The following is a 12,678-nucleotide window of genomic DNA, read 5'->3' as shown; positions in this document are numbered from 1 at the left end:
CAACCTCACTAAAGCCTCATTTGGATTGCTGCTTGCTATAAGCTAAACTGAAAGGAGATGATGTATTTCAGAGACAATAACTTAGTATTAAACATCATACCTTTGTAACACTCATATTGCATTTCAAAAGGCTTACACCAGAAGTCTCATTAGCAAAACCATTAAAACAAGCACACAGCTGGTGGAAAGCATTTACTGTGCAGAAGAGTCAAATTTTTCTAAATTTATAGCAGCAAAATTGATTGCTGATTCTAACATCTGTTGCAAATTTTACATTTAAATTCTCCTTAAAAAGTCACTTAGCTCAGAAACATCAGACTATGCTCTACAAACCAGTTCCCCTCCCCCAGTAACCACATAAATAATCCCCATGCAAATCAAGTGTGCTCTTTTCATAAAAGCAATTGTTTCTGTCATATATTATATAATAAGCGCTAAAACATGCTTAAGATGTAACTCAACGTATTTACACTACATTTGTAATCACATAGAAGCCAAGGGTAACTTTGAAGAAAGGATCACATTGGAAAAAAAACACTAAAGTAAACAGCACCAGATGCAAGCCTGAAAACATTTAAATATGCAAGCTGGCATCTTCATCATCCAGAAATATGAAAGAAACTACCTGTAAGCAGCGTGCAAATGCAGACCTGGAAGATGGTAATAGGAGACGTTTTTGTATTTCATGCCTTTCTCTGGAGAAACCATCTCTAGCACTTTCCAGCAAGGAGTACATAGCCACAGGCACCAAATCCATGCACTGTCAAATATGATATCCTAGGACAAGTAGGGCTAAGAATTTCCCTTTTTCATCCTTTCTTAATAAAAAAAAGGGGGGGGGGTAGACATTTGCGACACCTTGCCTGCAGAGCCATGACCCTGTTTCTCTACAAAATCTTAATTCTCTTGAGGCAGAAAAAGATTGAGGGCAAGGTTTTACCTGAGATCTAAAGCAAGAGTCATGTATGATTTCTAAAGACACAAGTCTAACTGAACTCCAGAAAGTGCCAACAAGCTGTTTCTTTTGCTTTTTGTGACCCTCCTGGAAGGACAGGAAGGATAAGGTTCTGCTTCATCATCAGTTCCTGCAGTGCCATAACATCTATTAACCTAAAGGGTTTTTTCCCCCCTGTTTGCTTTGTGCATGACTCCAATCTGTTTAAGAGAACATTGGCACCTGTCCTCTGAAAGTTAAAGCAGTTCAGCAATGCCTACTTGGTGTCTGGCAGCACAGCAAGTACTATAAGGTACAGCGTATCGAGCAGATTGGACAGGATTTATCATGATTAAGTCAAGAAGATACAGACAGAAGAGGTGACACCACGTCAAGGTTGGAAGAGTGCTCCTCAGAGCACATGAGCAACACCAGGGACCTTTTTCCCAGTGCTCATCAAGCCCATGAACATCCATGGACCAGCAGCCACTTGCTTCCAAGAGTTGTCTTACTCTCTCAACAGGTGGAAAAAAACATGCTCGGAGATGTTGCAATGTAACCTTAAAACCACAAACAAGCCATGTTCTGCTGCTATGTCCATCACCTTCTTTTCTCCAGTTATTTTCAAAGTGCTCGGGTAGAAATCTGTAAGCACTTTTGCCATACTGGGTCATTGCATCCCCACTTCATTTATCAGCAACTCTGTGGGGGATTCCCATTTGTCTCAGTCAACATCCCTGTCACTTGGGAAAACACTTGGTGATTTATGGATGACAACACCAAGAACAAGAGTTTTCAAAGTTTCTCAACCTACAGAATCTGGTCTAATAACAGAGGGAAACGGAGCACAAAGTCAAAACACAAATAGATCACAAGTCTGACTGCTGGTGGATGAGAGCTCACAGAACATCAGTTTCTTATTTTCTTGCTCAGACAGCACACGTTTAGTTAATGGTATTTTTGGAAAAAGCATCAACTTGATCATAAAACTTCAAGAGATGGAAAATCTACCTCTTCCCTCCTGAGCTTCTGGACCCTCATTATTAATCTGTACCTCATTTCTCATTTGGATATAGCACTATGAAGCAGCAGTGGCTGGAAGAAATACCTTTCAACCACTAGAACAGAGAATTCTCATCCTTACAACAAGAATAAGGACTCGCATCCTTAGCACTTGCTCCAAGCGCTTGTCTATCAAGTCAAGTCACCTCTCAACCATTCTTATGAACTCAAGGCTGTCAGAGAACGAGACAACAAGACTTTTCAAACATGACGTTTGGAAAGGGCACATTCTAAATTGCACATGTTAATGTCTTTCTTCTTCCTCTCAATTTAATTTGGAGGGCAGAAGACACATGACAAGAAACAAATGGAACCTTCTGGGAGCCTACCTGCTGTTTAACATAAACTCCTCTCTCAAAAAACATTTTCAGCATAGAAAATTTAACACGAAAATCATCTCAATGAGAATCACTCTAGAAAGAATAAAACTTGCTCCAAATAGTAGTGGACAAAGAGGGGGTTTCTTGCTGTTTGCTGCAGGAAGAAGTATCACAAAAGATTTTTATCTTTTATTCCTGAACTTCCTTTGAAAATGCTGTAGCAACTAATCACCAACACGCTGTATGATGCTGTCAAATCATACTGGGAAGTATTCGTTATTAATTCACTCCTTTATTAAGGGCTCAGGAACTTTGTGGAGAACTTCAGTTAAAATAATGAAATCCATTATCAGTATAACTACCTCATTAAGGCAACAGATTTGAAACCCAACTCTTTGCCCAGGCCCTTCCATTTCCATTTTAACAAGAATCAGCCTGTTTTTTGGTGGCAGGAAAGAGAACAGCCACGGAGGACATCTTCACTCCTTTCTCACCTAGGACTGTGTCCTCTCCTCCTCCTTTCTCCCACTGGTCTGTCTGGATTATCAACACTTTGCAGCAGGACCTGTCTAACTACCCATCCCTGCAGTATCAAGCACAGAGCCCCAGGAACAGCCAGCAGGATAACTGTGCAGGAACAGCACTTGCCAAACAGCACAATGGCAAGCACAGCAAGGTACAACTTATGTTTTAAATGTGCATAGATCAAACCTATCCATGATTCTTATTAGCACTGACTCATATCAGCTGCAATGCCGGCTTGTGTCAGTCTCGGGAGAATTGAACGAGCCTGGATGGTTTGTCAGGCCATGTGAAAAATATGGGACTTTTATTTTGTTTCCAGATATATTAGCATCACTTACCCAACACAATGCATCAGCACTTCCCCACCTATTCTGAAATAGGAGCTGTATTTCTCAATGATCAGCAGATACATTAGCTTTCACCATCTTTCATTCATCACAGTCCTACAGAACGGTGCTTAACATCACATGTGAACACCAAGTGTTGCACTCAGGAGGAAAACAGAAAGGTCCTTCTGCCTAGAAGCAGTTCAAGATAATTTTGGGGTACCAGAACCATGTATAACATTAAGAAAAACCTAACAAAAAGCAGCTTCCCAAGACTTCTTGCTGTCCCCCATGTGCGATGATGCAATATGCAGCTGAGCATGGGCTGGCAGAACAGTGTATTACCAACTGGAGCAACTATTAATTGGCTCTTGTATTATCAGTGTTTCAAGGACCCTTCAGAGTGCAGTTGCTTTGAGGAGAAAATGCACCTGCTAGTTGAGCTTCTTTTTCCTCTCCTCTTCACCTTGACCAGAGTATTTTTAGCTGTATGGACAAACTTGCCAATACTTTCACCTTCAATTCTTTGCAAGGAAATTTCTGACAACACACAGCAATGAATGAACCCTATCTATCCAGGGTCAGGAGAGGCAGAATGGAAGAAATGATGGGCAAAAGTAAGTTCCCAAAAGACTTTTTCAATATTTTTGCCTTCAATATTTTAGCTCCCCTTCTTTCCACAGCTGCCTCTACCCACACAGAGAACTTCGTAAGTTTGTAACTCATTCCAGTAAGCTCAGAGTTTGGCCTGAGATTTTGCTTAACAAGATCAGCCTGCACACTTGCACGCAAACAGCTTGATCAAGCTACTTACATACCTTTGCAGAAGAAAGTGTTGCTCAGTTACACCGAGTCTCCCAGATCTACTAATATAAGTACATTGGCAGAAAATGGTCCAACATTGTCATCTCAGAAGGCAGAAAAACTCATTATTCGAATGAAACAGCCTTTGTCTGTTTATCTCAGCAGGTAACACGTCAACTTCTGCCAAATCAGTAAACAGAAGTCCTTGCTTCCATCAGAGCACAGTATCAGTAAACAAGAGAGGGAAGACGTGCTCATGAAGCACTATTCTTATTAATTCATGTGATGTTGGGACCATGAGTGCTTCATTAATTACAACAAAAACCTACATGGTAGACTAAGTTCTGAGCTGGCAGCAGCAGACATGATCCCATGGGCCTTCAGGTCATTGTTCAGCTGTCTCAGACACACACAAACTACTACAAACCACTGACGGTATAAAGGATCACCCTTGCTATTATGCTCAGATCTACTGTTTTGGGTAAATCTTCCAGAAATAAGCAGATTTCTATGTAGCAGGAGGGCAACTAGAGCTAGCAAACTCCAGCACACACATAATGTCCTTTATGTTCTGTAGCTTCAAGAGAACCTTTGAGAACCAGTACTAAGAGCCACATGGGAATTTATGACTCTTCCTAGGCTTCCCTGAATTTCCAGTTTTCCTTCCACAGCCTGCTTTCAGTGTAAACGCCTCATTAGGAAATCATCTATTATTTTGTAATCTCTTAATCTCTGATGTGTCTCTTAACATTCACAGCAGAGTTTACTGTCCCATTTGACACGCATTTCTGCTCTCCTTTTGTCACTAAATTTCTCCCCACATGGAAAACTGATCAAACTTGCTGGACTTTATACGCCTTAATGTACAAATCGCGTAAATATGCTCCCAACTCATCCAGAAGCCACTCCACAGTCCATCTTAAGCCTCTCAAATCTTCTACTTTTGTCCTGAGTAGGTAAGGTGCAGAAAGAAGAAATAAATATTTAAAAATACATTCTTAACTGGGTACCTTTTCAGACAAGGCTTTTAAACTGTCTAGAAACCTCTGCCAGAAATCCTTGAAGAGGGGTCGATCAATTCTCTTCAGGCTCTCTTTGGTGCTGGCATCCACGCTGACATACAGCTGCGTTACTGGCCCAAGGTTCCTTGGAAATAAAAGGGAATTGTTTTCAGACATTACTACTAGCTGAATTTGTGTTTTCCTACCAAAGCACACATAAAACGCAGTATCTCCAAACAAGCTGCTCTGCTGGTCCAGTAGCGACTTGAACTATACAGTATTTACAGGGAAAACTATCAAAGTCCAGCAGTTCATCTCTGCCAAGTGACCATTATCTTAATAGCAAGACGTTACAACCTACTTTAAACAAATAATACACCCAAAGCTAAGAACGTCACATACAGAGGCCTTGGCTGACATTTTAATTATCTTTTCCTCACTGAACTGGAACATATTTCACTCCAGTGTAGCTGTAACATTCAGAAAGGCTTCCCAAAGCAGGCTGCCAGGGGTTCATGCAAGGCACTGAAAGGCTCTGCTTCTCACCACAGCCCCTATGGTTAAAAACCATAAAGCTCAGCCCCTTCCCAAAGTTCTATTTGTCCTGGCCCATGGAAAAATAATCCCATTCAATAGAAATACAGCCATAATTCACCCAGTTTCTACTGCTGGACATGTTGAACTTACCTGACCTGCAGCTGGCATCATCAATCAAATAATTTTTTGAAGGGAAATCAAAGCTGTTTAGAAAATAAAACCAAGCACAATCCCCCAACATGTTCTCCTTCCACTTCCAAGGCTTTTATTTCGTATAAATCCTGCAGCATAGTCTTTCTGGTCACATAATGCCAGTGAGCACAGCATCTGTGAGCCCAACAGCAGTAACTTCTAAAAAGATTAAACCTCCTCTGCTGTGTGAAGAGCCTGGGTTGAGTCTAATCCCTTCCATAAACCCCAAGGGTATAAAGGAGAAGCAGCAACCTGCAGTCCACTAGCAAAGGGATAATGAAGAGCATTAAGAGAAACAACCTAAAACAAGCTCCCTTGTCACAGACAAAACTGATAAAGCCAGTGAGTATAACACATATCCACCCCTCATGGCATCTTCCACCCCAGTGTCTCCAGGATTGAAATGACAGCATCCCAATTCCACCACGTAACTCTTCAGCTCTTAACAGTTTTAGGACAATGTTTTGCAAGCATTTTTTGTGAAGTCTGTTAATGAGCAGGCTATAGTCCCAGCTTGATTTGGTTCTTTATAGAAGATGAGAAAAAATTAGAAACTACTGTTCAGCTGCCAAATAGTGCCACCTAAAAGTACACCAAACCCCTGCCTTCCCCAAAAGGTGACAGAGTGACAAGAATCATCCAGAATGAGACCAAACAGAGCTCTTAGCATGCAGAAAAATCCACTTAACATGGACACTCGAACGACCTATCTAACCATATTCTCTCTGTATATATTTAGACAGAAGAATGAAATAGCCCAGAACAAATTTAACATTTTAGGTTAAAAAAAAAGTGTTGTAAACAAGCTTGTCTGGACTGGCAGCCCAAAGCCACAATCTCCAAAAATGACCAAATGTTCTAGGCATAAGTGGATTGAAGTATTCAGTTTCGAAGAACATAGCCAAAATACTCTTTTCTTTACTTAACGCCAGATCTGCCTAATTAAAAGAGGCCCCACTGAAAAAGGAGCGAGTGTTTTTCGAAACATGAGCTGAGAAAAAAAATCTTCTCTTCTCTGAGGATATCAATCCTAATGACAGGCAAGAGCCAGACTCACTGTTATAGTGGAGAAAATTAAGGAATTAGAAGAGATCTCAGGGCAGTATTGCTGCCCCACATTGTTCCAAAACAGAGTGGTCCACAGGGCTCTGCCATGGCTGGGACTGGAGCCAGGACAACCTCATGCACGTGCTCTGATGAAGTGGAACAAGAAGAAAGGGTAGTCATGGGTCCAGCCAGGACCAGGGAGAAGCAGAGCACAAACTAATGTTCCCAGAACACAGCTACATTTCATAATTAACAGGAAATTTAGTTGCATGGTACTAGAATGGATTTTCCAATGTTCTTCCTTAATTTTTGGTTGTAATTTCCAAGCTAGCTTAGACAGCTGAGATCACATCCAGGAGATCAAATTCACAGCATCTACCACATATGAACTTGGGCAGAAATCATAACCAAGTAGCATAGCTGAACTCAAGAGCAATAAATTGACTTCAGGCCACCAGCCATGAGGTGGTTTCACAAGCCCAACAGGACACAGCCTAGTCAACGATTCAAAGAACAGTAACAACAATATAACAAAAATGAGCATTTGCTTATGAGCAATAATACGCATATTATTATTGTTATTGATGCTCATAAATGCAAACACATACACAATGGTTCATGTTCACAGTCACTAATCAGAAACAAGAGGAGGATGAGGACAAGAGCCAGGTAACTGTTCAACATGAGCTCACGTGCTATAAAACCTCCTTCGCTTTATGAAAATGTGTGCACCTGGAGGCAGATGAAGCTGCAGTCCAAATACAAGAGGAGGTGGAGAGGAGAGGAGAGAGGAAGGCACAGGCAGCACCATGCTGGAAACCCAGCCAGGGGGTCTGCAGAGCCAGCGGGCCCCTCTCCTAAACCCGGCAAACACCCCAGGCCACGCTCCCCATTTGCGTGCTGGATGCTAGAGGTCATGCTGCCTGTTTTAGGACTAACTTTTAGACTAGAGCTCCCCTCTACTGTCAGCTCACAGAAAAGTGAGCTTGGTGCATACTTCAGTTCCCACATTAAGCAAATCATTTGCTTTGATGAGCCAAAGATCAGTTGCAATTTTTAAGACAGCAAGACTAGCATTTTATCACTTTCTTTTTTGTTTCTTTTTAAAAAACATTCAGCAGATCATAAGAAATGCAGCTTCAAAATATAGTGTGTGCTCTCTTTTTAAAATGCTATCTTTAGGAAAGAGCAATTTCTGTCTATCAGGCACATAATACATGACTTAAAGTAACTTGATTACACAATTTTTCAATCATTTGGAATGCCTTTGTAGTATATAATTACTCACTCAAAAATTGCATGCCCTCCTCCCTCACTGCTGTATTCAGACCATGAGAAGGAAGTGAAAAGGAAGCTCTACCACAGAGTGCTAACACGGAGAGGCACTGAGCTGAAACGACAAGCTGAGTGACATACCAAAACCACCCTGCATACAGCTCCGCTAATGTGCTAACTCCAGGGTTGGACTTCGTCAGCATTATTAGCTGACGGTATTCTGACGAGTTCCCAACCACCTTGCAGCTCACACCACGTGCTGCATTTCCTTGCTACATGGCTTCGGATTTCGTTAAAGGCAGCCTGGATGACCAGAAACATCAGAAACAGGGATTCTTTGCACTTGTAAAGACTCTTTCATCAGAGTTCATTAAAAGGTTTTGAGCATTTGCTCAAGTCCCTCTGAGAGGGAGGTTAAAAACTACTGATCCCACTTTTGCAGATGAGTATGTGCTTTTCACCTTTTCTTATCCTGCACTCCGGGTCCTGCTGGAGATGCTGAGCTGTATAGATCTTTGGTTTGAGCCATTACGGCTGGTCTTACGGAGTTAGAACAAAGATCAGACTGCAAGAGAAGCACACAGACCAAAAAGGCAATTTATGAGTTGGGTCTCCTGCTCTAGCTGTTGGAAACACAACAGTTATCCATGTCCCCAAGCACAAAAGGCAGCTCACTCACTGTTCTCCTTCCCTCACACCTCCAGGAGGTACTATATTACATTCTCTTCACTTTCAGAAGTAATCACACTTTAAAAGATATAGAAAAGAAAATCAAACTGGGGCAGAAAAAGAGATGAGAAAGAGCATGGGGAGATTAAGGTTAAAATCAAATAGATGCTGAGTTGGCTTCTTCATTGTCAGTGCTCATGCAGACCTGACTCTGATGAGCGATAAAATGGAATTAAAACACAGGTCAGCACTCAAATGTTTTAGCAGGGAGATATTTTGTCCAACTCTTACCTAATCTCATCTGGGAACTGTGCATTTGTAACCAGGAAACTAGAGATGCTGTGCTGGTGCAGGAGCTTCACAAATTGGTTGATCTCCGGGTACATGATGGGCTCTCCCACTAGTGACAGTGCACAGTGCTTTGCTGTCATTGCTTCCTCAAAGCGATCTGCTTTTACTCCTGACACGCCTGCAAAAAGAGGGAAGACAGGCTTAAATCAACCCAACCCCCTCCCAAACCATGCATCCATATCTAAAATACACCCCGGCACAAGGAAGACTGAGCAAAACCAGCTGCAGCCCTCCTGAACCAGAGGGGACACCAGGACACAGCCAGTACCCATTGAGCCTACTCTGCAGGAATCCACAAAACAGCATATGCCCGGACACACGGAGCTTGGGGCTTTGTGTGCCCTGTTCACTACTGCAAGTAGTTTTCTAGTAACATTTGAGTCAAGCTTTCCATTGCTAAGACCTCAGTGATGCTGCCCAAATGCTGAGACAGAAACACAAGAGCTAGTTTAATGCCACTTCAAGTAGGCATCTTAAAAAAGAAAACCAGGTTATGTCTGTCTCTGCTGCTGACCCCCTGTGGTCTCCCAGCCCCATGAAGACCAGCTCCCCAGAGGAGCTGGGCACACTTCACCAAGCAGAGCACCAACAACCAGGTCTGAATCCATATTGGAAACCACATGAAATGCAGCTCCACAGATGATGCGTTCAAAAAGAAAACCCAACACGTGACACAGTCCTGAAAAGCAAGACATTTCAGAACGAAGAGGAAAACACAAGGAGCTCAACTGTAGCGTCCACGTGAAAATGCTAGCTGCAGGTTTAACCAATCTAAGTCATATCTATTATACCCACGGGAGGGCAGAGGAGAGGCAAATACTCCTCCAGCCCATCCGCATCCGACCAAGTGCTCAGGACCCCATATAGAATCATCTGACTACAAACAAGCTTTTGTTCCAAATATGTCACTTGACATTTCCTTGACGTGCCTTGATGTACTCAAATAATATCTGCAGTTTTAGATTGGGGGTTGGTCTGTTTTCAAAAAAACAAAGACTTGAATTTGAAACCAGGTCCTCAGCTCACCTCTCGTTGCCTAGATGCTGGAGCTCAAGCAGTACAGAAAATTACATGCTATGCTGCAAAGCCAAGATAAAAAGTGTTCATGGATATTACTTCAGCCTCACATAGAAAAGCTGGTTTGCGATCAGAGCAAAGCTTAGTACATTTTAAACCAGCCAGGCTCAGTCCTGGAATAAGTGACAGGACTAATGGTTATTCTGCAGAAACTTGACAGTACTAAATGAGAACTTTATTTGAAAAGAAAGAAGCATCTCAACCACATACTGAGATTAAAGGACTAACTTTCATATTCCTAAAGCTACTGTAAGTCATTTTGGAAATTAATTAATTTCTCTCTCTCAGCATCTTCCCATTGGACTACGATAATTACTGTGCCAGCTTTAAAAGCAGACAGAAAAAAATTCCAACATCACGTAAAGTTTGAGAGTAACTTCCTCAAAACAGTTTACAGCAAATCTGGCATATAGTAAATACACTCCAGAGGAGGGTAGAGGTTTTGTATGCAATCATTTGACCATATAAATCACAAACTAGACAGGGATAAACTAAACAGGATTAGTGGGTATTCCAGGGAGCACATGAACTCTCCTGCACTTTTGGCTGCCATACTGCTACAGCACTCAACCTCTGCTCCTGTAGATTAGCCTCCTTCTGTCTTCAGTCAATAAACTCCAGCAAAGTCAGAGCCTGGGCAGATTTCGTATAGCAATACGGTCCAATACAGGTGCAGGAGCTTGGACCCGTAGGAACTTGAGAAGCCTCTGCGAGAGGCAGTGGCATACAGCTTTTGGCTCCTGCCGAGCTCAGATCTCAAAGCCTCTTTTGATCAGCAAATCTCCTTTGAAAAACTGATTTCAGCTGCTCTCCTACTGGTGCAATTTGGGAAAGAAAAGCATCATCTGGCACATCACCCTAGAGAGGCTGGTTGTTGACTTTGGGTACCCCTCTGCAAGTACCTGTACACCAGTCATCACAAATGCCTGGGTCACTGGGCAGACAAGGAACCTGTTTTATCCACTCTTACAGCAAGACACACAGGTAGTCTTAGGATTTCCTAGTTCAGGTCATACATTTTCATTTGTTTTTTCATTTTTCCACCAAGTCGAACCAGAGCTGTATTAGCCGAGACTCCCACTTTCCTATTTTTGAATTATGTTTCCATTTTGTGTGTGCCCTTCGCAAGGGCACAGAGATTTACTAGTCACTACCTCAAAAATGTATCCATCAAATAAACTACTTCACACCTTCCCACCTTAGCTCCCTCTCAGTAAGATGTCTCTCCATCAGTTACTCTAAGAGAGAATTATGTGACATTAACCAACATCTACAGCCTTCAAAAACAGTACAAACTATGGCAACAATAAAAGAGAAGATGACATATCTCTAAAAGCATGCATAGGGACTCTTACAGGATAGAGGGTTATCCTCTATGATATCCTATAGGATAGAGGGTCCCCAAGAATTCTTCTGTTCCTTCAAAGATCTCATTTTACTGCAATGTGTGGAGTTGTTAAAGCATCAGGTTAGATCACCATTTTCTTTGGTGCATGGAGATGTCTGTATGTGTGTACCTGAATGCAAAGCTGTGGTACTGGTACTAGAAAGAGCACCAATTTATTCAAATAGCTTTGGGTATTATCTGAGCAGCATTACCAGACATTCTTTGAAAGCTCTCTAGCTAAGACATTTTCCCCATGCTTTTCTCCTCCAGTAGCCCAAATAGTCTGGTCTGCTATACTTTGGGGCTTGGTGTTCAAACGTCTCGGCAGACATGCACAGCACCCTGCTGGAAACTCCTCTGGAGTCCCTGTGGCTGCCCAGCCAGTGCTGCAGAGCCCAGGTGCAACCTGTCCTCCCTCTTCAACAGAGCAATCTAGTCCATCTCACTGCTCAAGCCTTGGGGTGGTTTGTGGGGTTTTGGTGGTTTTTTTCTTTTAAAATCAGTCATAACAAAATCTGACCTACCATTTGTGGAGTGCTGCTAAGTTTGCTGGAAGTAGACAGGCATGTTTTCTGCCTGAGGCACTACCAACCTGGACAGAGAACAGCTCTGACAGGGCATGCATGGGACTTTCCTCCTGTAAGACACCACGCATCTTTTAACTCTCCCTGGCTTCAGCTTACTGCACAGTGTTTCAAATCAATTTTGCTTTCACTGATTCTACTCTAACAATATTTTCATTTGCACCTCAGGGAAGCAACAATGTAAAATTCACAAAATGTAACAACGAGCTACTGGGTTTTTCTTACTGATTTTTCTTCTCCTTAATAATCCTCTTGCTTTTAGACTCCCAAGACAGGAAGCATGTTGCCATCTATCACTCTGAAAAAGTAACACATCTGTTCTTTTTCCACTTTGCAGCACAGTTCTAGTCCAGAGCCTTTTTTTTTGTGGTCTTTCTCCTTTCACAGTTCCAGGTCAAGGGTAACTGTGCTGAGGATGCACATGCAAGTTTCAGGGAATATTTATGAATTTGTTTAATGGAAAATAAGCTCCAAAAAGAGACAATTGGGATGTCCTTACAGGCGCCTCGACACTTTGGGAATATTTTCAGATGCTGCCAAGTCTATCTATAATCCTTCCCTCTCTCCAACCCTTTTTGGGTAGACAC

At 42.2% G+C, this 12,678-nt stretch overlaps 1 protein-coding gene across 13 annotated transcripts in view; it reads right to left on the bottom strand.

Annotated features, from left to right (window-relative positions):
* The window catches only part of LOC142032964 (S-adenosyl-L-methionine-dependent tRNA 4-demethylwyosine synthase TYW1-like), a 111,138-nt gene that overhangs the window by 48,070 nt on the left and 50,390 nt on the right, over nucleotides 1–12,678 (bottom strand). For all 13 annotated transcript variants that reach the window (XR_012651049.1, XR_012651050.1, XR_012651051.1 and 10 more), the window contains exons 12-13: nucleotides 8,984–9,161; nucleotides 4,982–5,117 (exon numbers count right to left, since the gene is read on the bottom strand). Coding sequence is in view for 6 of the 13 variants with exons in the window: in XM_075032427.1 (XP_074888528.1) it covers nucleotides 4,982–5,117; nucleotides 8,984–9,161 (314 nt within the window). In the remaining 7 variants the exon portion in view is untranslated. The remainder of the gene's footprint in view (nucleotides 1–4,981; nucleotides 5,118–8,983; nucleotides 9,162–12,678) is intronic.

Source organism: Buteo buteo, chromosome 7, assembly GCF_964188355.1.
Source record: "Buteo buteo chromosome 7, bButBut1.hap1.1, whole genome shotgun sequence".
In the NCBI taxonomy this organism is placed as follows: Eukaryota; Metazoa; Chordata; class Aves; order Accipitriformes; family Accipitridae; genus Buteo; species Buteo buteo.
The sequence above is the reverse complement of the archived record's forward strand: the minus strand, read 5'-3'. Positions and strand labels throughout refer to the sequence as shown.